This window comes from Etheostoma cragini, chromosome 12 (genome assembly GCF_013103735.1).
Source record: "Etheostoma cragini isolate CJK2018 chromosome 12, CSU_Ecrag_1.0, whole genome shotgun sequence".
Lineage (NCBI taxonomy): Eukaryota > Metazoa > Chordata > Actinopteri > Perciformes > Percidae > Etheostoma > Etheostoma cragini.
In genome coordinates, this window is record NC_048418.1 from 8,105,371 (window position 1) to 8,127,760 (window position 22,390).

The 22,390-nt window shown below is 38.9% G+C and overlaps 2 protein-coding genes and 1 long non-coding RNA gene across 4 annotated transcripts in view; 1 reads left to right on the forward strand and 2 right to left on the reverse strand.

The window, feature by feature from the left end:
• The window catches only part of LOC117954342 (cAMP-specific 3',5'-cyclic phosphodiesterase 4B-like), a 48,633-nt gene extending 31,895 nt beyond the window's left edge, over window positions 1-16,738 (reverse strand). Inside the window, exons 1-3 of the mRNA XM_034888081.1 lie at window positions 16,527-16,738; window positions 12,947-13,015; window positions 3,900-4,052 (exon numbers count right to left, since the gene is read on the reverse strand). Of these exons, the coding sequence (XP_034743972.1) occupies window positions 3,900-3,941 (42 nt within the window). The 5' untranslated portion in view covers window positions 3,942-4,052; window positions 12,947-13,015; window positions 16,527-16,738. The remainder of the gene's footprint in view (window positions 1-3,899; window positions 4,053-12,946; window positions 13,016-16,526) is intronic.
• Window positions 16,739-17,577: 839 nt separating this feature from the next.
• LOC117954353 lies at window positions 17,578-18,304 on the forward strand. Its single transcript, XR_004658804.1, has 2 exons — window positions 17,578-17,744; window positions 17,809-18,304. It is a non-coding gene; the product is annotated as an uncharacterized LOC117954353 (long non-coding RNA).
• An 846-nt stretch (window positions 18,305-19,150) lies between these two features.
• Window positions 19,151-22,160, reverse strand: LOC117954351 (leptin receptor gene-related protein). 2 transcript variants are annotated; one of them, XM_034888101.1, is made up of 4 exons: window positions 21,907-22,160; window positions 21,448-21,523; window positions 20,141-20,327; window positions 19,151-19,903 (listed from the first exon to the last, which is right to left on the reverse strand). In XM_034888101.1, exons 1-4 carry the CDS (start codon window positions 21,920-21,922, stop codon window positions 19,787-19,789), a joined length of 396 nt encoding a protein of 131 aa, XP_034743992.1. In that variant the 5' UTR covers window positions 21,923-22,160; the 3' UTR covers window positions 19,151-19,786. The 2 variants fall into 2 exon arrangements, with proteins under 2 accessions (XP_034743992.1, XP_034743991.1); XM_034888100.1 differs by having other exon boundaries at window positions 21,442-21,523.
• Between the last annotated feature and the right edge of the window lie 230 nt (window positions 22,161-22,390).

Genomic DNA, 22,390 nt, shown 5'->3' on the forward strand with positions numbered 1-22,390 from the left:
TATCAGTGCTCTCTAGTGGACAAAATACGTACTGATGCTCTGTACTGCAAATCCTTGTTACTTATATACACTACTTACATATCTGCAATCTGATAAATTTGTCCTGAATGATTAGTTGGTCAAGCTCTAGTAGCTACCAAAGTTACTTTTTCTGATTAGCTTTTCAAATGACTATTTCCTTAACCCAAGGTGATGTCTTCAAATGTCTTGTTTTGTCCGATTAGCAGTCCAAAACCTTAAGGTATTCAAATTACTATCATAAAAGACTGAAAAAACAACAAAGGCTTACAATTGAGAAGCTGAACCTGAATTTTAAACCACAATCAATAGTTATTTATTCATTAATTAAGTGACAAATTGTTTCAGCTCTGGTAATCAAACAGATACTAAAAATAAAAATGAGCAGTAGCATTTACCTAAGCCTGATAACAAGTCAAAAGGACCGCTGAGAAAGCCCATGCACATCTATCTTATTGAGGTGATGGGTCCAAAACTGTAACCGTAAATTACATCTCCCAAGGGGCTGACAGCACTGATTCTGCTCCCATTAAAATGTCCACTGCATCAAGAAAAGTATGTTCCAAGTCCAAATTGGCTCTTCAAAGAGGACAAAGTGATCCTCTCTGAGATTTTGAAATGACTGAGTCCTGTGAGAGATGAAGGTCAAAAGGAAAAACGCTAAAATTCTAATTAATGAGAGAAGAAAGTGAGATAGAGTGATGTCAATGATGAGAGCCAACAAATTGAAAGAGGAAGTCATCCCATCTTCTTTTTCTAGTGAAAGTGACGGACAGTAATGGCAGGGACACGCCAATTGGGAAGCAAAAAATAAACATGAATGAGACAGGGAACTGCTAAAAAGGGAAAGTTTTTGAATAAGAAAAGGGAAGACAGATTGAATGCTTGAGACAGTGACACAAACCACAGATAGGCGTGTGTCTGCCTTTCTTTCTGATTGTTCATAAATAAAGCTCTGCTGACTCCCCTGCTCCTTCTAGGAAATGCAATTTGTCTGATTTATTGTGCCTGTCTTTTTAAGATAGATTCTTCCTGTTACGGGGAAAAAGAGTGAAAATTAAATCTAGTTAAACATGACTCTATTCCTACGACTCTGATATGGGGCCATTTCCACTTACACAATTACTCTTGTCAAACAAACATTATAATCAGTTTCTTGTCAATATGTCAGAGTGCCATTGCTGGTTTACTGCCAAATCATGTATCAATTGTGTATTGACTGCACTTCTCACATTTGGACATGCAATTTCAGTTATATATTGATCCCACATCTGTTGTCAAAATGGCGCTTGGAAGAGGAAATACTGCTAATTCACTTCGAGTTTATAGAAGCCGGGAGTAGGATAAGGATGTTGAGAATTTTTGAAACCTGGATTTATCATATGTTCCTGAACATGGTCCTAAAAGGACGGGAACTGAGATGAAAGGTAAAACAGTGAGTCTGAAACAGAGGGAGTGTATCTCCAGTGTCAAACAGAGGTGGAGTGGGTGTTTTCTCGATGCAGATGAAAGGCCTTTCTTGGCTGAAGAGTCCAAACAACTCCAGTGTTCTCTGGGATGCTTCCAAAAAGCCTTTTTGAAGAAGGTGGAATTAATGAGACAGCTTTAGGAGTGACGTTCTAACAGCATGACCTGATGAGGTGCCTGTAATTTTTAATCTAGGAGCCAAAGAGATAAAAAGAGAGACTACTTTAATTATTAATGAAGTATCACAATGGAAGGCGGCAGAAAGACACTCCAGGTTGTTGAGGTGTAGAATGGCAGCTATCCTTACAGACTCACATTTAACTTTTCTGTGAAATTAAGAAAAAAATGACTTTGGCTTGAAAATGAGCTTCTACTGTATAACCACGCTAAAATACATACATATAATTTAACTGCTAATTCATAGATATTTGCATCTTGAACTATGTCACGTTACCATTGTGTTTTTATATAATTTTGCTACGTTTTTTTGACTGTCTGCTTTAAAAAAAAAAACTATTAAAGTTATTAAAGTTACTAAAGTTATTTGGCTGTTATGTTATGTTAATGTCGCACACTAAATGGATGTTGATGAACACCAAGGGCAATGACAGAAATATGTCCAGTATTTAATTGTTCTATCCCCAACAAAGCCTGTTGTATTTTTTATAAAATATATTACAATGTTGTCAACGGTTGTTGTAGTGCTAGCTGCTGAAAAATTGTAACGTGTAACAGTTACCGAACTAAAAAGTAACTAAAGGACTTTACAGATTACTTTAATGAAAAAGTAATTTGTTACAGTGATAAGTAACTTTTATACATATATTTTTAAGTGAGTACTTTGAAATGCTGCCATTGGCAATGTGGCTTTAGCATTAATTTCAGTATTGCTGTTATTTTTATCATCTTATCATGAGTTCACACACCGTTCCACAGCTGATCTTGAATACTAATGTACCCATCAGCCTAATATCTTTTGTGTCCATTAATGACTGTGTGCTCAAGGACCTCGCGTGGTTGCGGTGGTCATTTAAAACATTTAATATTGCCGGCTGCTGAAATGTCTTTGTCAGTTAAAACACCACTGACGATTCACTGGACAACTTTTTGGTCAACATAACAGGGCAATGTTGCCAACAGGAATTCATGGTGATTGCCTCTATACATTTCTTACTTAATGACGGTGTAAAAAAGGGCAGCCAGTCTTTTTTTGTGAATTACTGCAACAATGAGAAGTCCTTGAGCTTACAAAAATGTGCAAAAAAAAATATTAAGCTGGCATCGAACCACAACCTACAAGTCGGCCAGGTTCGGGTATATGCTTGAAAATGCAACTTGAAAATTTCAGAGGTTCAGGAGGTCAAAAAATGAAACAGCAGCATTCCGAGTAAGTTATTAATAACTTACAGATACATTAAGTATTTATATGATTCAGTTCATGGGGTCTTATACTGGGTCTTAAACGTTGCCTTGCATTAAAAATGGGAGTCTAAAGCAGTGTGGCAGACATTACATTTTTTTATAACAGTAAATATTACCATTTATAATTCCTAACATTAACGGCCATTATACTGGTTTAAATTGTGTATTTTCTCTAATAGTGTTTTCCTATATTTTTATTATCATAAATATTCAGTAACTAGCCAGTCCTGAATTCTAGGGGGGTCGGAGGTAGATGGAGGCCAGTCACAGCAGGAAAACTGTCCTTATCCAGGATGCTGCTTGGCCTCGGAGCTCCTGTTGGACAATGTCAACGTAAATGATCTGGCCTGCCTGCCCAGTCATAAACACCGGCCTGTGGAGGATAAACAGATGGGCCTCTCTGTCGGATTTCTGTCCTTCCTCCTCATGTTTCCACTCAGTCCATGCCCTAAATGTCTCCTGGTGTGAGCTGTCTTTTAACAACTTTCCTCCTCTTCCCCCTCTGCCTCCATGTCAACGCTGCATCACTCTTAAACTCCCTGTCTCTATTGTCTTCCTAACACTCTCTTTCTCTCTCTAATGCACAGACTCACACAACACACTGTCCTTCACCCCCAAGCCTCTGTTCAAACACACACACACACACACATACACACACTCACACACACACACCAATCACGCTCTCTGCAGCATGTCCTGCTGGATAGTGGTCTGTTGTGTACAATACAGTCATCTCTTTATGAGTCACCGACCACCGCACAAACATACTGCACCTTGCTGCCTTAGTATATTCCCAATAGAGCTCAATGTATTTTTTTGTTTGTTCGGGAGGAAACATTACACAATTTATATTAACTGTGCAAACTGCAGAATGAGTCTGTAAACATGTGGTGCAAAATTTCACATAAAAAGAAATCACAAGTAGCTGTTTAATGAATGCATGGATTGGTCCAAGGTTGCGCAGATGGGTGGTTAGGATGAGCAATGCTTACGTCGCCTGGTGTAACCCCCTGTGCACTCCTGCTTTTCTTCATCTTCCTGGGATGTTTAGACAGACTCACTCTCGCTCTCTGCGTCTCTGATCCTCTCTCCAACAACGCAGCTTTATCCTGCTTCTCCTGCTCTGGGCAGCCTCAACAGTATGCCTGCACATGGAAGACAGATAGAAGGGGAGAGCAATGATGAAGAAACCAGTTCCAAAAGTTATTCTGCCTGCCTCCCCTCACAGTGGACATCATGTCTGCAATTATTGTCAAGTTGCTTTGACTTGGTAATGCAATTCTGTGTCCAGAACGTTGACGAGTCTCTGAACTGCGTTGCATTAAGGACTGCAATACACAACTTTGACTAAAACGCAGGCATTATAGGAATTGTAATGGATCACCATTCTCAGCAGTTACAAGTTTGTACAAGAAGACATACATAATATAGTAAAATGAATGGAAATATACATAAAGGTAGACAAAAACACAGTAAAAGTTAAAAAAGAGAACTGTAGGATTTGGGCTGTAGCAATTACGAAGTGAGCATGTTAGCATGCTGGCATTAGTATTTGGTTTAAAGCACAATGTACACACTGTAACTAGAGTCTAACAGCGCTTTAGCATGGCTGTAAACTCTGTCTTGTGTCTACAAAACCTTTTTTCTATTTAAGAAATAGGCAAAACTTCTTCAATGTTAAAAAAAAAGCAGCTGTGCAAAGATTTTGCCAGTTTTTCAGTTCAGTTTATTCAGTTTAATAATTTTAATAATAAACACACAGTTTAATAAATGGGGTTTAGCTTCACAGATAAGTGTAACGTTTAAGCTATAGTGCTTTGTTTCTGTCACCCCCATGAGAAATTATAAGTAACAACCAAACTGTTGGCGTGTCCACGTGATACAAGCCTTCCGTGATTGTGCACCATCCCAACCCCTCCTCACTGCAGTTGCTAGAGGCCACGGAGGACATGGAAGATTAAAAAAACATGATAGACTATTCAGAAGAGTTCAAAGTTACAGGACTACACAATCTTCTGAACACAGCAATACTGAGAAATACAGAGAGTTGTGGAGCAGATAGTCTCAACTAGATGTGTAGCAACTCATGAGAAAATGGCTTGAATCTAACGAACATTCTTTAATATCGAAAACGTATGCACTAAAGCTTTAAATATATGTGATTTGTAGTAAACATGCTAAAGAATTTACAAAAACTATTTAACTTTAATCCTGGTATGTATTACAGCATAAAATACACTCTGTGTTAATGGTTCTGTAAAAAGGTTGTTATGTGATAGAGTGCATGTCTGTGTGCCTGAAGGTCTGTTAGTCCAGTCCTGTCTTTCAGCCTGTTTAGAATGCAGTGACTGTACACTCATCCATAATAGAAAGACCCCAGCTGGTAGAACACAACCAAAAAGCAGACATGAGTGACTAATCTTTGTGACAAAAATGAATCGATATTTTCCATGTCACTATTGATTGCCCCCGACCCCTTGTTCCACCTCACATCACCACTTATTTATCAGGCACTCTGCTCTGCTCTGTTAAATTCAGTGTCGGATTGCTGGTAAGGGAGGCTATTGTTGGTGCTTTTCAGAAGCTGGTTAGTCAAGTTGCATGAAAAGAGAATTTCTCAGCTGCAAAAACCACCCTATCTTGTTTGTAGCTTTACAAACATCTTTATTGTGGCTTCCTGTTACATGAGAGGTGGAATGACAGCAGATACCAAAGGAATTTGTGTTTTAAGGTCTATAAGATTCAGCAGCTGGTTCAAATCTCAGCATGAGAGAAAAGTTCTCGATAATTTATGAGTTTGCATAGTACCCATTGTGGGTTTCACAAGCACACCATTCAGATTCGTCATACTTAGTAGTACTTAATAGTACAGAGGTTTAAAGTAGATGGTAAGGCTGTGGTGGTTATTGTGACCATAACCAGAAAAAAAACAATTGTCTTTAGAAACATTTAAAGTAGAATCAGTAATCTATTTAAAGACTTAATGATGTATTCATTAATTCAACCTTTATTTATATCTCAGATAGATCATTGAGCCAACATTTACAAAGATGCTGAGTGTATAGTAATTTAAACCAAAACAGAGAAATCAGTTAGACAATTGTGCAAAGGGGAAAAACAAGGATGGAAAATGATGAAAACAATAAAATCAGTGGCCCGTGATCATGGCCCTGAACTGAAAAGGCTGACTTGTCAAATGCACAATATGTTAGATCATGAGTGTAAGTCACTTGCGCGTTTCAGGCAACAGACCCGCTTTTGTTTTAATATTTACAGCTGTCTGCACATGCTTTGTCAGGCTAGTGTTGCAGTACTGTCTTACGGTCATAAATGTGACCTGAAGTGTTTATTTACACTTCACGGAAAGTCTGTTTTGAGAATATGGACGTTAATGCGGAGTTGATGCCCAATAAAAAGGCCTAAATACATATATTTATTTACATTTTGCAACCTAGGCAGAGCAGAGGTGCTGTATCTTTTTAACAGCTGTATACTACTTACTCTGTATGGATGTGATATGATTGCTACCATTGTTGTATGGCCTGGCTCAGGTTAAATCCTTTGTAAAACATGATCTAATACATACAGATAATGAATGCCATATAACTTTCATTTATTATCTACTTTAACAGTCATAAAGAAAGAACATAAATAAATAAATCTAAGAATAACTAACAATTCCAACAATTTAGTTAAATAGATAAAGATATTAAAATTTCTGATATGAGTATTAATATAAGTATTTCCCAAAGTAATGTATGTGTCCTAGCGCTGCCATACTCTAAACTATTCATAATTGTAACATGTACTGTACTCGCAGGAATTATCTTAACAACCCCCATAATAATATTTTTTTTTCAAGAGATTCTAAGGCTGCACTTTGGCAAAATGATGCTTTTAGCTAAATGCTAATATCAGCATGCTAACATACTTACAATTACAATGTTAACATGTCTGGGATGTTTAGCCGGTACAGTATGATGACTACCTTCACCATTGTAGTTTATCATGTTGCTTATTAGCACTAAACGGTACAGATGTGGCAATTGTTTATTATTAATAGAACTGCCATCCCTAAAACCCACTCGCTATTGAGGCTAAAAATGTTCAGATTAAATTGAATAAAACCCTTTATTCTGTGAAAAATGTGCTTAAACTACAATCATTAACATACAGAATTATTTTATATTATAAAGTACCAACTCCAGAAAGGTCAAGCTGTATGGATGGACCCCAGGTCTGATAGGTTCTTTACTAAACAAGCAGAGGTGACAGACAGTCAAAGGTAATGTCAAATTATGTCATGGAAATCCAGCAATAATAGGTGTGATCCTTACGGAAGAAGATTAGAACCACAGGTAAAACAATTATTTGAGTTCTGACTTTACTCTCGGAATTCTGACTTTAATTTCAGAATTTTGAATTTAAACAGAGTTCTGAATTTATTCTCAGAATTCTGTGTTTGAACTCAGAATTCTGACTTTAATCTCAGAATTTTTTTTACCAGTGGCCCTAATCCTCCTCTGTATAAACTGTTTTTAAAGCACTAAGACTATTAGCACAAATCATCAGGGTAAAGGTCCAGACGTCTGTGTGTCTTAGGCCATCTGAGACACTAAAGAGCACTTTCACAACGTACACCATCCCACTGTGTAGCTATGTATTTCATATCTTCTTTCAATTGACAAATCAATTAATAACTAAATAATTTCAGAGCCACTATTTTGTGAATCTCTACATTTGTAGCACACTGCCTGGCTACAAATTGTAGTACTGATACTTACAGGCTTACTGATACTACTATAACTGTTGTCAATAGTTTGCCTCATTTTGGATAATCTTCTGTGTTAACATAATACATTTCAAACACAACATCTAGAATATATGTTTTTTAGGGAAGACTAACAGCAGATGGTTTAGACACATTAGTGATCCTTTTTGAAACGCATAATCTACTAGAAACCTGCAGCTGCATACAAGAAAAGACAATCTTCCCAGAGAAAAGGTCAGGGCTCTGTAAATACATCCATGGTTGTAATGAGCCTGAGCATTAAAACCTAAAAGCGACAAGACCACTTAACCCTTGTATGAAATTTGGGTAAAATTGACCCATTTCAAATTGTTTTCCAGTATACATTTTTTATAGCTGGAAATCAATGGCATTACCTTATTTTCAGTGATAAACATGTATTCCTGACTCACTTCTGAAAATTATTCTAGATATGACCACTTCTGTTTTTTCAATAGTGGATTTTTAATAGGAAATAATAACCTTAGGACAAAAAAAGGATCACACTTCCATTTTTTAATTGCGTTCTAGTAGAGACTGATTGCCTTTCCTAAATATATATATGTTATCTCAATTGTTTGAAATTGAGATAAAGACAATATTTCAGAATTGGTTTTAAAACCCCAAATAAGTCACAGGTCAGTTTGACCCGAGGGATACAAGAGGGTCCCGAATGTGAAGACAACAGAAGGGTTAAATCAAAAAAGATCATTGATAAAAATACACTGGACTAGAAAATGCACTGCTTCACCTATTTAAACAAACTTCGAGGAAACTCTTATCCCTGTAACCCAAACAGGTCATCCCTTATGGGATTGTCTGTACCTCTACAAATAATTGATTGTTGATGAGAAGCGGGCAACAGAATAAAAAGCCATGAAACAACACTCAAGATGCAGATTGTAAGTATTTGACATGAATTTTGATTAGAACACAAGGGAACATTGTGCTGGGAGTACATCATTAACTCAACAACAAGGACGAAGCAAAGGCCATGGAAGTACTTTTCTTTGAAGCTATTATTTCTTCCAATAAACATGATGTTGTCTCAGGGCACACTGGAGAGAAAAGGCTCCACAGCTGTGTTCTGCAAGGTCAAATTACTGTTTTTGTCAATGGCTTTGACAAAAGCAAAGAAAGGCGTGTGAAGTTATGCAATTTTTCCATTGCATGGTATCTGCTCTACTTGCTTCGACTCTGCTCACCTTTTCAGGTTTTCCATTACAAAAAAAAGTTTTTTTTTGTATCACCTCCGTCAAGGTTCCAAGTAAGCTGACGCAAAACCAAAAGTTGTCGTGAAAACCTGCAGATTACTGATTGGTTGGAGAGAATTGTCATTAATCACTGCGTCAATTTTGCTAGCTTCTTTGGAAACTATTTTTGACTTCTGGCTGTGGCCACAGCCACATGCAGAGAGTCAAAAACAGCACAACTTTAACGTTCTGTGTGTCACGTTAGGTCATGGCAGTTTCCTGCTGCGTCGCTATGACGACCAGCCACGCTCTCCTCAGGCATGAGGCTGTACTAAATCTGCAATATAAAATGGAGGACACGGCCGAGTTGAGTTAAGCCGAGTAGAGTAGAGCTGGTACTAGCAATGGGTAAGCGCCATTAATCAGACTGTCTGACGGCAACTTAAAGTGGTGAAAATATTCTAAATATAGTGGGCACTCACACCTATGTAGGTGGCTAAAATAAATTTTGCTGCTGCCCCCGTCCACAGCAGTACATTGGTTATCCTCGAGACTCCTGCTTGCTTCTCCAAATATGAGGGGTGCCAACTGGCATCTACTGTAGGTAATACACTGGCTATGTTTAATTACCTCATACAACCCCACTTAAATAAATCTGAACTATCCCTTCAAAATAGCTAAGTGGTTAGTGTGTTAAGTAGTTTTGTGTGTAGGGTGGTTTCCTACTAGTGTTATGATTTCCTGCCAAAGTTCAAAGACGTGTGCATTGAGTGACTACTCTGAATGGCCTGCAGGTTTGAATTTGAGTGTACATGGGCTTGTGGATGTGATAGACAATGTCCTGTTCAGATCATTTTTGTCCTGCGTGTGCTGGAAGCCATCAGCCCCTCATTGGCCCTGAACAGGAATAAGTTTTTATAGGGAATGAATGTACAAGTGGATAGTTTGCACTTGTGTCACATATTTTACATCAGACGTCAGCAGGGCTGCATGTCACCCGTGAGAAACTTTGCCCATCAGACCAGTTAATCTATGTCACACAGCGTCTGTGCACAATAGACAAATGTGTGGACTCGGTCATGTCATACATTTAAATTGATGGGACACCCACACAAAGGTAGCTTTTGTTGCGCCAAAACAAAAGAGGCTCAAGAAATCCTGCATGGAACTGCATTAATGTTACATTATATAACTCTGTAGTTCAACAATGAGAGCTTTCAAAGCCATCTGTGTGCCACAACCATCACGAATTAACTTTATAGCAGTCACTCAATAAAACCCAGATAAGTCAGAGTTACTGTTCACTGAAGGAAACATTAAGAACAAAAATCAAAGAACATACTGTACAGTACTATGCACTTATGAAGCAAATTCACTTAACTTACCCAACTTTTGATCAATTCTGTGGAAAACAAACCTGTATTCCATGTAAATCTCCAAATACTCACTTATAAAATTGTGAGTCTTAAATGGAGAAGTAAGCAGCACTGGTCACAAGACACGACAACTGTGGCAGGTCCTCTTTGTCTTTTGGGCCTGCCCACATTCATTCAATCAAAACAACACCACACCCGCTTTATTCACACCTTGAAAACTGTGATTTCAACACTGATGTCCACTCTCTAATCTGTGGGAAACTGCTCTATAAGCAAATAGAAGAAATAGTAGAATAAGGTAGGCCTCCTCTCTTTTGGCCGCCAGGTCACAGATTGAGCTGCCTGAAACACAAAGTCTTCAAACTCACAATCTTCTTTTGATTACACAGTCAATAGGTACATACAGTGTAACAGCAGAGGCGTCATTAGTCCCATTTACTATGATACTGTAGCGTGTGCCACCTTTTGTTTCATGCTCTTTGAAAAAGTTATTTTAGATGTAGTACCTGACAGAAAGCATGCCAATTTATTACTGCGCATTATGCAAATCACACCTGCAACCACGCTGCATTCCACCTGGACTATTTTGTGACTTCGGCTGAAACTATTTTACAATTTAATTTCAGCTATGCAGATTACCAACTGAATATGACATAATGAAATACAGTGAGGTACGAAAGTTTGAACATTAATATAAATAATATTTTTGGTAAAAATTTGCATTAATGTGCATAAAGAAGCCAAGAAAAGATGAAAAAATCTCCAAAAGGCATCAGATGACAGATTAGACATTCGTATAATATGTCACAAAATGTTAGATTTTATTTCCATCAACAGTGATGAATAAGTGCCAGATGTGTACAACACACCCAAAATTGGCAGATTCATTCTGATCAAATTATGTGTTTATCTCATCACCCAAATTGTAAAATCAAATTACATTTAATGTAATGGAAGGGAGTAGGATAATACCAATAATCAGTTCGTTAAAATGAATGTCATTTTTAATTATGGTTGTAGTTTGTCTACGTTTTGCTAAGGGGGTGCTACAGCACCCTCCGCACACCTGGTTCCTGTGGCCTTGCTGGGATATCTATATGTACATATACTGAGACACAAACAAACATTACATCAAATTTGAGCTGCTGGGCTCTTACTGTCAAATATATGAGCAAGGGACATTCACAGACTCCTATCTTCAACAGAACCACTCTCCTATATTCACTGGGTGTTTTTGGTCAGTTTTTATTTACTTTCTTTGTGTTTAAAGTCTGTAAGTCCTATCTGTGGTGACGACCCTCTTAGACACATCATCTTAATGTGATTCATACAGCCCAGAATATGAAACCAATCAATATTTAGGCAAGTTATTTTCTAATCTTTCCCTCCTTCCCACACTGTTTGTGTGGGCATGTACTACACACGAAGCAGTTGACGCACTCTGTGCGGATGTCAGACTTGCAATAATAATCATAAAATAATGTATACATTTATATAATTTATACATACAAATAATATGATGTTATAATATATACATAATATAACCACTTAAAAAATGGAAATAACACGGAAACTCTGCTGATTGTATTTGCATTCAGTGCAGAAAAGCAGATTCCAGCAGAGAGACGGGTGAAGGTTGAGAGGAGTTTGTTGAGGAGGGAGAGAAACAACACACCAATTTGTGCCGGCTGAAGGATGACGTCAGTGTGGAGGCCACATGCTGGCAACCCACTGCCCTACTGCACAGACAGAAAAAGCAAGAATCACTGGAAAGGCCAGACTGTGAAGCTATTGCTACTGGGCCGCATGTTACAAGACCATTTTAGGTTGGTTCTGCTGTCACACCATGTGTTTGTTAGAAAAAGAAAGAAATGAAAAATAATTGGTGGGTTAGGACAAATGAGCTACTTTGACTCTGGATGAGTCACTGTTTGATTGGAGCTGCAGAAAGCCTACTAATTGAGGGAGTGCCATTCTGTCAAATTTAACTAATGACCCCATAATATTCAAGTCACTCAATTTAATGCCCATTGTGGTATTGTGTGAGTATGGGCTGTGTCAGCAATTACACAAGACAAAACTTTCAATTGCCGGCATCTAGTTTTTTGGGGTGATTTATAACAAATGACTTGGGGACTAAGGAGGTAACTGAAGGCTTGGCAGGGTCTTCACGATTTGGTGCACAAAGGACGCCTTTTGGTGAGTGTCACCAGTTGGCATCCTAAATGTCTACATGGCTCAACATGAAACCTTCAGAGGACAGCTGAGACAGAAATGAGTCAGTTTGCAGCTTTGGACTGTGCCCCTGAGGTGACTGTGAGAAAACTGACGTGATTCACCACCTCCTTTAGACACAGAGTGGCTACCGTATATGCTTCTGTGGAGCGACTGGTTGGGCCTTTTAACCCAGATAGACCCCACACACATCATACACCTACAACTTCCTGTTCACCACTTCTATCTATATATGTATCAATATCTATGTTAGGGCTGCAAGGGCATGCTCACAATCACAGTGCTAGAAAAGATTCGGCCTATCTTTAATACTGACCAATGTACTGATTTACTGTGATGATTTCAGCAAATAGCTCTGATACATTGAAAGATAATCTCTTCTTGCATTGTCAGCATAAGGCTCTGACCACAATATCCCCACCCAAGTAGTATAAAAGTGTACTCACAGCTGACGCTCTTTACCGGAAGCAATGATGAGAAGATGGTCGGGAAGTTCACATCAGCAGACTGTCAGCCTGAAAGACAAACAATGTATGGATTACAAATTTCACGGATCACATATCACAGCAAAAAAACTGCCGGTATTATGGCCAGCAGAAACTGTGTGATTGATCAGCAGCAAGGACCCCTGACAATTGCACATCTACGGTGCAACATGTATGCGGCTGACCAGAGGGCCATAAATCAATACTAGAGTAGCCTACTTCCTTGTTTATTGTTGCACAGCTATGAACGAAATTCAAAGAAGAATGAAATTGAAAACATCTGTCTCCACAGTAAATCCTCTGTTGAGTGTTTGATGGTTATTTATTTAGCTTGCTATTTAACGAAGATAAATGTTCTCTTCTCGTCCTAAAATTGTCCTAAATTGACAGGAGAGTATTTCCTTGTTTTATTAATAAAGCTGTAGTTGAGTTGAAGCAGCTGGGCTGTGTGTGTTTGACCAATCAGTGACAGTCATCACTGCAAACCCCACCCCTAAGGTTCCTGTACTTTCAGAAAGTACCACCCTCTACTAGGTTCCTAGTTCCAGAGAAAATTTCCTGCAGTCAAAAAGTGGCTCTCGACACATGACCGTTATTCCAAACACAGTTCAGATTACCATCCAACACACACACTGCTTTCTGTATTCACAATCAGCTGTTTGTTTGTTTTTAATCACAGTTCCCACTATGACAAACACTCACCCAGTCTGCAAACCTAAAGGCCTAGCGCAGACACGGCTTGTATTCATTAGCTGGAAGCGGAACGTCAGTGTTTTTTCAGCAACATAAAAGGCAGTATGGTTACCACAACTCTAGTAAACCACCAAGCAGCCAATCAAGTGAGTCATCATTCTGGCAGCCAGAGCCCTTTTGACACAAAGCTCGATGTATGTGCCCTGTTGTTTCAGCACTGACAGAGAATAAAAGGACAGTGGCCAGTTCGAACCACCACATGCCCGGGGCACTATACAGAAATGCTATGCTATGAACTGAGCTTACAGTAAATGAAAGTGCACCTCTGAAATTCTTTCCTAAAATATAATCAAAGACCTGTGAAAAGTCACTACCGTCACTGCGGCATAATAGAAGCGCTTGTGTGATGTCAACCCTTTCACAGCACAAAGATGATTCCTAAAAGAGAAATGATACTCTAGGATTGAATCGCGGTAATGATTTTTTTTTTTTTTCTTACGTTTTGGAAAAGGGGAAACATTTACATAAAGGCTGTTAGCGTGACAAAACTCCAGTCTTAAGATTGTAAAGACCTTCAAGCCCAATAGAGTTGGGATGTTAACACTGTCCATGTGAGCTGGCAGAAATTAAACGCTTTTGTTTGACCAATAAACACACTTCCTTCTCAGTGAAGAAGCTTCATGGTTCTTAAGGTTTGAACGTTGAACACGTATGACAATGAAAAAATGATGTGTTGATTATGTTCAATAACACAGTTTTACAGAACATGTTAAGAATGTATAATATTCTCCCAGTTGTTTCAACAATACCTTGCTATTATTACTAATGGGGTTGGGTATGGTTTGGATTTCTACGATTCCGATGCTGAACCGGTGCTTTTAAAATGATTCCGAATCCTAAACCGATTCTTGACAAACGACATCAAAGAAAGGCTCTTTTATAGTTTTTTAATTGAAATTATTTAAATTTAACAATTTATTAACGTTTTAAAGTAGGCCTACTTAAATTTATAGTAAACCTAAGTCATATAACACACATCTAGAATAATTTAACAACAAATAACACTATTAACAAGAAACAACTAAATAAATGTTAGGTTGGTATGTTAACCAGAGCCCGGACGGAAAATATGGAATTTTCAATGTGACCTACATTTACGGTAGCTAGCTAACGGTAGACTACTGAGAAAGTGTGATATTTTTACATCCGTTTCGGAGCAACAAAGGGAAAATATTTCAGTCGTAGAACCCAAATTTGCATTCTAACCCGGTCCATGATGGAACCGGGTTTCGGTACCCAACCAAGTAAATTTAGAGATAAAAGCCAATGATCAGCTACACATCCCAGTCCCAGCTATTTCATCCTGACTAACACTTACACATATGCTCATATTTTTTGGTTATTTATCTACGTAAAAGCAAGCAATGATTACTTTTGTGTCACTGGAACAGTGTTGCAACAGTGGAACACTTAGGTTTTCTCCTTAAATCACCTGAGAAAATGTATGGTTAAATGCTTGCTGACACATAACCTCTGCCAAGGAAGGTATGTTTTCAGTTTGGTTTGTCTGTCAGCAGGATCCTGGCATGGTGTAGCATGGGCCAAGGAAGCGGTTTCGAATCACAGGGCGGATGCACTAATTATTTTTCACTTGTCATTTCGGAACTGGGTTTTTATGCTACATTCATGTGGTGTCGAATTAACCAGTCGTTCCCGACTTGAAAAAGTCACACTGCAATGTGTGAGATAGGGCATGCCTTGACAGAGTACAGCGCTCTCCAAGAGCCCTTTTAGTCGTGTATGTGTAGCTAACAAACGAGGGTTGCTTTAATCTAAGTTTGAAAGGTTCAACACAAACAATCACTAACATAGAGATGATGAATACAAAAGTGTTACAATTATCCCCGGTCTCCCCTATTACACAGACTATAAAAAGGTCACTATTGAGTCGGATATAGGTAAAACACATTAAGTCCCAACAGAAACATGATGTGGAATTTTCGTCTAAGGTGATGTAAATAGCACCATTTATTTTCTGGATGTCCTGATTGGCCTCATTTAACTCAGATTTCCTTGCTAAATATACAGTTTTAGACTGTGTAAAGGCATTATCGTTGAGTAAAGATTTTCCCATCACCCCATTTACACGAATATTCACCCTTCTTCCACAACCAACACCTAATTGTCCTAAACTCAAATGGATTCTTAACTAATTTGCTTCTCTATAACATCTTTTTCTGTAGTAAGAGAAAACACGAATTGGGAATCACTTTACCTTGTTTGCTCATCATCATCATCATCATCATCATCATCATCATCATCATACTTCATGGAAAGTGCCCCAAAACGTGTGTAGCCTGTATCCATTGCAGCCTATTCGTTTAGAAATGCTTCAAACTAGACAAACACTGCCAAAACTGAACAGTCGGTTTACAAAAGGAAGAGAGATGCCCACAATGGGCTACCAAGTCCTGATAGAGATGAGGAGCAGCCTACTTACAGACAAGAAACCTACGTGATATGACTGAATCAAAAGACCTTTCAGTACCGATTTTTGACTCATGTTTCTTCGAAAATAGCTCATGTGCAGCTCAAATGACGCAAACCTGCCACCTGCGCATCGTGAAACATATTTGATTGATGCAAAAAATCTGAACGAATTCGTTTCATCATATACTTTATTAACTTAAGATGAATAATGTGCAAACAGTTAGGTTAGGTTAGCCCAATACGCGATGAGGTCGAACAAAACCTATAGAAAGATTAAATTATTATTTTTTCGCCAGGAAATGAGGAACATTTAAGTAGTCTTTCTCACAGGACGGTTAAATGCAGTCTATAGTCTTACCGGTGGTGTGTCCGCTGTCCCACGCGCTGATGCAGTTGTGGTACCCCGTGCTCTGCTGTTTCACTGCTACGCTTCTGAAGCACGCGCCCCCTTTTTATCAGGTCCCATTTGTGCCATTCGCGCTCGTTCCCCTTCCCGACCCCGAGAGCGAGTCGATTGGCTTTGACACAGACGACGCAATTCCTTTCATTTACCAATGGCTGTCAGTGTGCACGCCCTCCCTTTCGTCCCACTACTGCCTGCCCTGCGTCCATTTGATTCCCGGCCAGAGGATTGCACTGTATGGATGTGTCTGCTTCACATTGAGGCTGACTGCAAGCCCCTGTCCCCCCTGTCCCCCCCGTCCCAAGGCTATGTGTCCTTTATTGACTCCTTGGTGTTCTTGTTGATTGCCTCTTTAGTTACGTATGGCCTGCTGCTGCCATTAAATGTATCCACATCGTCGGTCTGCTTTTGAGTACTTGAGGCAAAGTTAAGTCGGTGAAGGCAGCTCATGTAGACTACTTCTTCAGGAAGAGATCTAATACAGTAGGCTATTCCAGAAGGAAGTTATAAAAAAAAAAAAAAGTTATTTAAACAAAGATAGCAAAATGATCAGAAGTTTTAATTTAGTATTATTATAAGTGTCATGCCAATGCTTTGGTGTTTTAAATTCCCATAGCTGTACTGGGTTACTCTGTGTAGTGTTCAAGGCCATACTCTTTTAGAATGATCTTGATGCCTTTACTGTTGCCAGGCAACAGCTGTCCTGAAACATACTGTGGATGAATGGGCTCTCTCTTCATCTCCACACCTTCACATTTTTTCTTCTCAGTGTCTCTCATTTGCATGCTGTGTCTTCCCCGTGTGAAAGGCAATCACTGGAGGCGGGAAGCGCAGATGTTTTTCATAAAAAATAATGTATTAACTTGCAGAGTGGAGTGTTTTTGGAAGAAACGCAGCTTCGGTGCATTCCTGACGTGAACAGAAAATAAAAATGAAACCACTCAACGATTTTGATCACATCCTATTTAACCCTTAATAGATAAGGATGCAGGATTTTCTTATCAGTCTTTCATTATGCAGCTTTCTCAGAGCTGGCAAGGCATTCATAATAATGAAATAATCTTTGTGTTTGGAAACAGCAAAACAGAAGACAGGGAGGCAGACAGATGTTTTTCAGGGAAAATTATAGACTGTTAGGCAAAATACAGAACAGTCTTTCACACTGCTTGTTGAGTTTTGGAGAAATATCTAAATGATTCAGCAGAGCGTACACACTGCTGTACTATACAGTGTGGAGGTGTCTCTTTGAATGCATCATCCCATCACCATTGCCCAGAGATGAGCTTTACTTAGGTCAAATCTCCATCCCCTTCACAGACCACTGTATGATTCACTTGTCATCCCATGACCAGCAGTAAACAGCAAGACAAGTTTGTTTCACGATACAGAGTTTTAATCAATATTAGAAAACAAAATGCAGTCAGGAGCTTAAAAAATAACCTTTGGGCTTTTTAACACTCACTAGGGTGGGTATGGGAGTCCCAATAGAAAGAACAAGTTTTCCTTGTTGAACATGTCAGTTGTGAGACAAAGTACATTTCACTTCAAAAGTAGTTAAGAAATTAGGGAATGACAAAACTATACAGGACGCTGACTAGACTTTTCTCTATGAAGTAGGTGTATCATACAAACATCAGATACTCATTGACAGTCAGTTACTGACAATGCTTAAGTAAACATGATGTAATATTGATTTACAATTACAAATTCCAATGGCCCCTGTTGATGAACCAAAATCAGTGATTTTTCTATTTAATCAAAATACACACTGTTGTTGACAGGCACTTATGAATGTGTTTGCCGGTTAAACCCTCTTTTAGGACAAAAACCAACTTGGCCTAAAAACATACTTCTCCCGTATTCGCCATTCAACACGGCAAAATGGCATACGTAAATTAATATCATGCTTGTCAGTAGTATGATTTTCTTTTTCGTCTAGAGGAATATAAAATGGAGATGGGTGTTTTCTCTGGCCTGTTCACATAATAACTGAACACAGACACATATGTATGATTTTCACTGAACAGCGCTTTCTTACAATCATATTACTGCATAGAACAGATCAATACAGTTCAGCGGTGAATAATATGCTTACATTTTGCACTCTAAAGTGATATTTGGTGAGACTGTACTGTAAACAATTGCACCACAACAAAAAAGGCCCCATGACATGGTGCTCTTTGGATGCTGTTATATAAACATAAGTGGTCCCCTAGTATCAAATCTGAAGTCTCTTTCCCAAAATTCAGCCTTGGTGCAGAATTACAGCCACTAGAACCAGTCCCACAATGAGGGGGGGGGGGGGGGGGGCCTTGACCAACTGCCAATTTGCCCGTTTGATGTCTCTCGGACGGGCAACACAGAGAAAGGGGAGGTGACATTTCCCTTTATGACCTCATAAGGTGCAAGATTCCAGATTGGGGCATCTGAGCTTTCATTTCTCAAAGGCAGAGCAGGATATCCAAGGCTTGGTTTACAACTATCACCATTTCTAGCCACTGGGGGTGGGCCATAGGCAGGCTGGAGGAATGCATATTAATGTTAAAAACCCTCAAGGGAAATTTTCATGCCATGGGACCTTTAAAGTCTTGTAGCAAAATGAAAACAAAAAAACACATCATCTCCATGCAAATATATCTTTACCTGATGAGGAATCCTTCAACTAGTTGTCATATAGCATGGATTAAGACAAGTTGCCCTGCGTCACACTTTAAACAGCAAACAGTGCTCATAATAAGCAAGCCATAATAAAGTATAGCTACTCCCCCTTGAACAATGAGGACAGATAATGCAGTGAGCATTGCAGTGTACATTACAATAGAGTTTCTCTTCAGAATTCCTTTATAATGATTATATGAAAAATAATGAAATTGCAGGCAGCAGCAATAAGCAGGGTGATTTGGGGGTTTGAAAAAAAAAGCAAGACAAGCAAAATTACATGGGTTCAGCTGGATAGGCATCAGTGTCTTTCTAGTCCCAGACATAAGGCACATTAATAGGGCACGTAGTGTTGTCTCCAAACCAGATGCTCTCAAATATAAAAATTGACCTGTACACCCCATCATTTTGACATTTTGCAGCGTACACTGTACATGAGCATCACCCCTCGGTGCGGGACACAAGTGTGCCTTAGTCTGCTGTCTATCCATTCAACTCTCCATCTACCCACCCACCGTTCCATCCATCCTTCTGTCTATCCACTGTCTGACGGCACTCTACCACTGCTCCCAGCTGAAGTCGTCCCCACCTCCAAACACAAAAAAGAAGCCAAGGATAGTGAGAAAGATGACAGCGTTTCCTGTCATCACCAGACCGCAAGCACCCCACCGGATCTGTAGAAGAAAAATATTCATACTGAATCAGATTAAAAGGAAATCTATAGCCTTCTATTTGTTTTCATAACGCTCAACAGTGTATATCTCTCAAGGTACAATGCAAAAAAAAAATATACTAACATTTGAAATGGTGCAGACAGACATATCTGCACAAACTGATAAAAGCCAATGATGGTGGCTGCGTTTACCGTTTGGAAATCAACTTGTGTTTCAAAATGGATGGAAAGAACTCACTGTCGTAGTGCGGGCAAGCAAAATGGGAACCCCAAAAGATGATACCACAATGCCAGTTGTTAAGAAGTAGGCCAGCTCTCTGCATGCATTGCTGGAGGAGTCAGTGTCATCACTGAGGCGTCTGGATATGAAGATTGGGATGGGGCTTAATACGTAGAAAATCAGGACAAAAAGCGGCCAGTATAACCTACAGAAACAGACATGGAACGGTTATAAGAGCAATACACGTTTTATGACATACAATGGCATAAGTTTGCAGCTTGTCAGATAAAAATTAACAGGTGCAGATTTAACAAGAACATAGTATCCCAAAACAAACTACTCAGAAATATTTAACCACACACACACTCCCTCTTAAGGAGCATTTCAACAGGTGACTGCATTCCTAAAACTCGATGGCATTCATTTATACTATTGTTTTTAAATCTGAGTCCCTTTTTAGAAAAGTCCCTCAATTTTATGAATGTGCAATACTCAGTTGCTGCAGCATCCCTTTGAAGCGCAGATATTATGCTCCTTTTTAGGTTCATAATTGTATTTTAATGTTGTACCAGAGTAGGTTCACATGGTTTCATTCTCAAAAAACACCTTTTTTTTTTTGTACTGCACATTGCTGCAGGTCCTGTACTCACCCTGTGTGTTTGGGTCTCTGTTCAGCTATAGTCTGAGACATCTCACTTGTTTTAGCTACAGAGTGAGACATCTCACTTCTATACTATCTTTGTTGGGAGTTGCACATGCTCAGTAACTAGGTAAAAATCACAGCTAGATAACTCTTTCTCCAACTTTGGTCAGTACAAGGCAGGATTAGCTGGGAGACTTCTTCTTCCACTTGTGAAATATCTGCAGAACATGGACATGCAACTATTTCTTTTATAGATTATGGTGAACTAGTCTGTGTTGTAGCAGTGTTTTGTCATTGAGAACGAGTTAGCATGTTAGCGCTAGCATGCTGCGGTTAGTCACCTTGTCTGGCCGTGCAGATTTAGAAAAGCTAACCTGGAGACAGGCAGAGGACATTCAGAAACCTGTATCTCACTCAAAACAGCATGGATAGTTTTCTAAGTTTGCATGAGTGTGTGGAAGCACCAGGAACACAAAATAACAAATCCCAGAAAAAAGGGATTTTTTTCATAATATGGGCACTTTAAGGGTATTTTGAACGTTGCGTTGTTTATGAACTGCTTCTTTACAGGAAAGAAAATGTTGTAACTATCCCTTTAAGCCTCAATATTGCATGTTAAGTCGAGTACCTCATGCGATACCTTAAAACGGCTATTATTAGTTAACAAAGAACCTACCCGTACTGTTCATTTGCCAATGCACAGCCCAGAAGAAGAAATGTTAGTCCAATGGCACCACTGAAGGACAACCCAACCAGTGCTGAAAGAGAAACCGTACATTACGTTAATTACGCTGACAGCGATACTTGTGTCCGTCCGTCGCTACAATAACAAACAAAAACAGAAATAGACCAAGCTGTAACTTGCTGTGGAATTTGTTTACATGCTAAGTCGACATTTAAGATAAATTTACTGTGAAAAATAGTGATTACTTAACATAAAACAGTTTAATAACTTAATTACGGAACTAACGTTATAAAGCTTGGCCAATGTTGGGATGATAGCTTTCGAAATGATTCAGCAAAGGTTTTCAAAAATGTTGAAAAGTAGGATAACAAAGTTTTTGAAGCATTAACGTCTGCGTAACTAAATGAACGTAACACTAAGCTCCCGAATGACTTATAAACGCATACGATACAATACCTTTAATGCCAGCCATAGCGATGAACGTGTCAAACTTTTGCTTTGTGTATTGTTTATGTGCTCTCCTTCTTGGTAAACGAACTTCCTGCTTCCTCCATGGGCTTTTCCTTATTTGTCATTAGGTGTCTTAAAGCGACAGTAGCTTAGCAGTCTGTCCGACATTAAAGCATCATTGTGTCAACCGTGTAGGCCAACGTGAACGTGCAGCCGCACCTGAACACAAACAAGTGCTCCCATCGTTAGCCGCCTGTGGCCACATCTTAATATACTACGTCCATGGGGCATTGTTTGTTAGTTATGTTCGCTCTCATGGTTGTTGCAATCCCTCGTGAAGAGGAGCACGCATAGAGCTAAACAAATTTCTTTATTACATGCGAGAGAAAAAAAGATCTGAGAGAAAGAAAAAGTTTGAGAGAAAAAGTTATCACACTGATAGAATTTTTTTTTAAATAATATATTATTATTATTATTATTATTATATTAA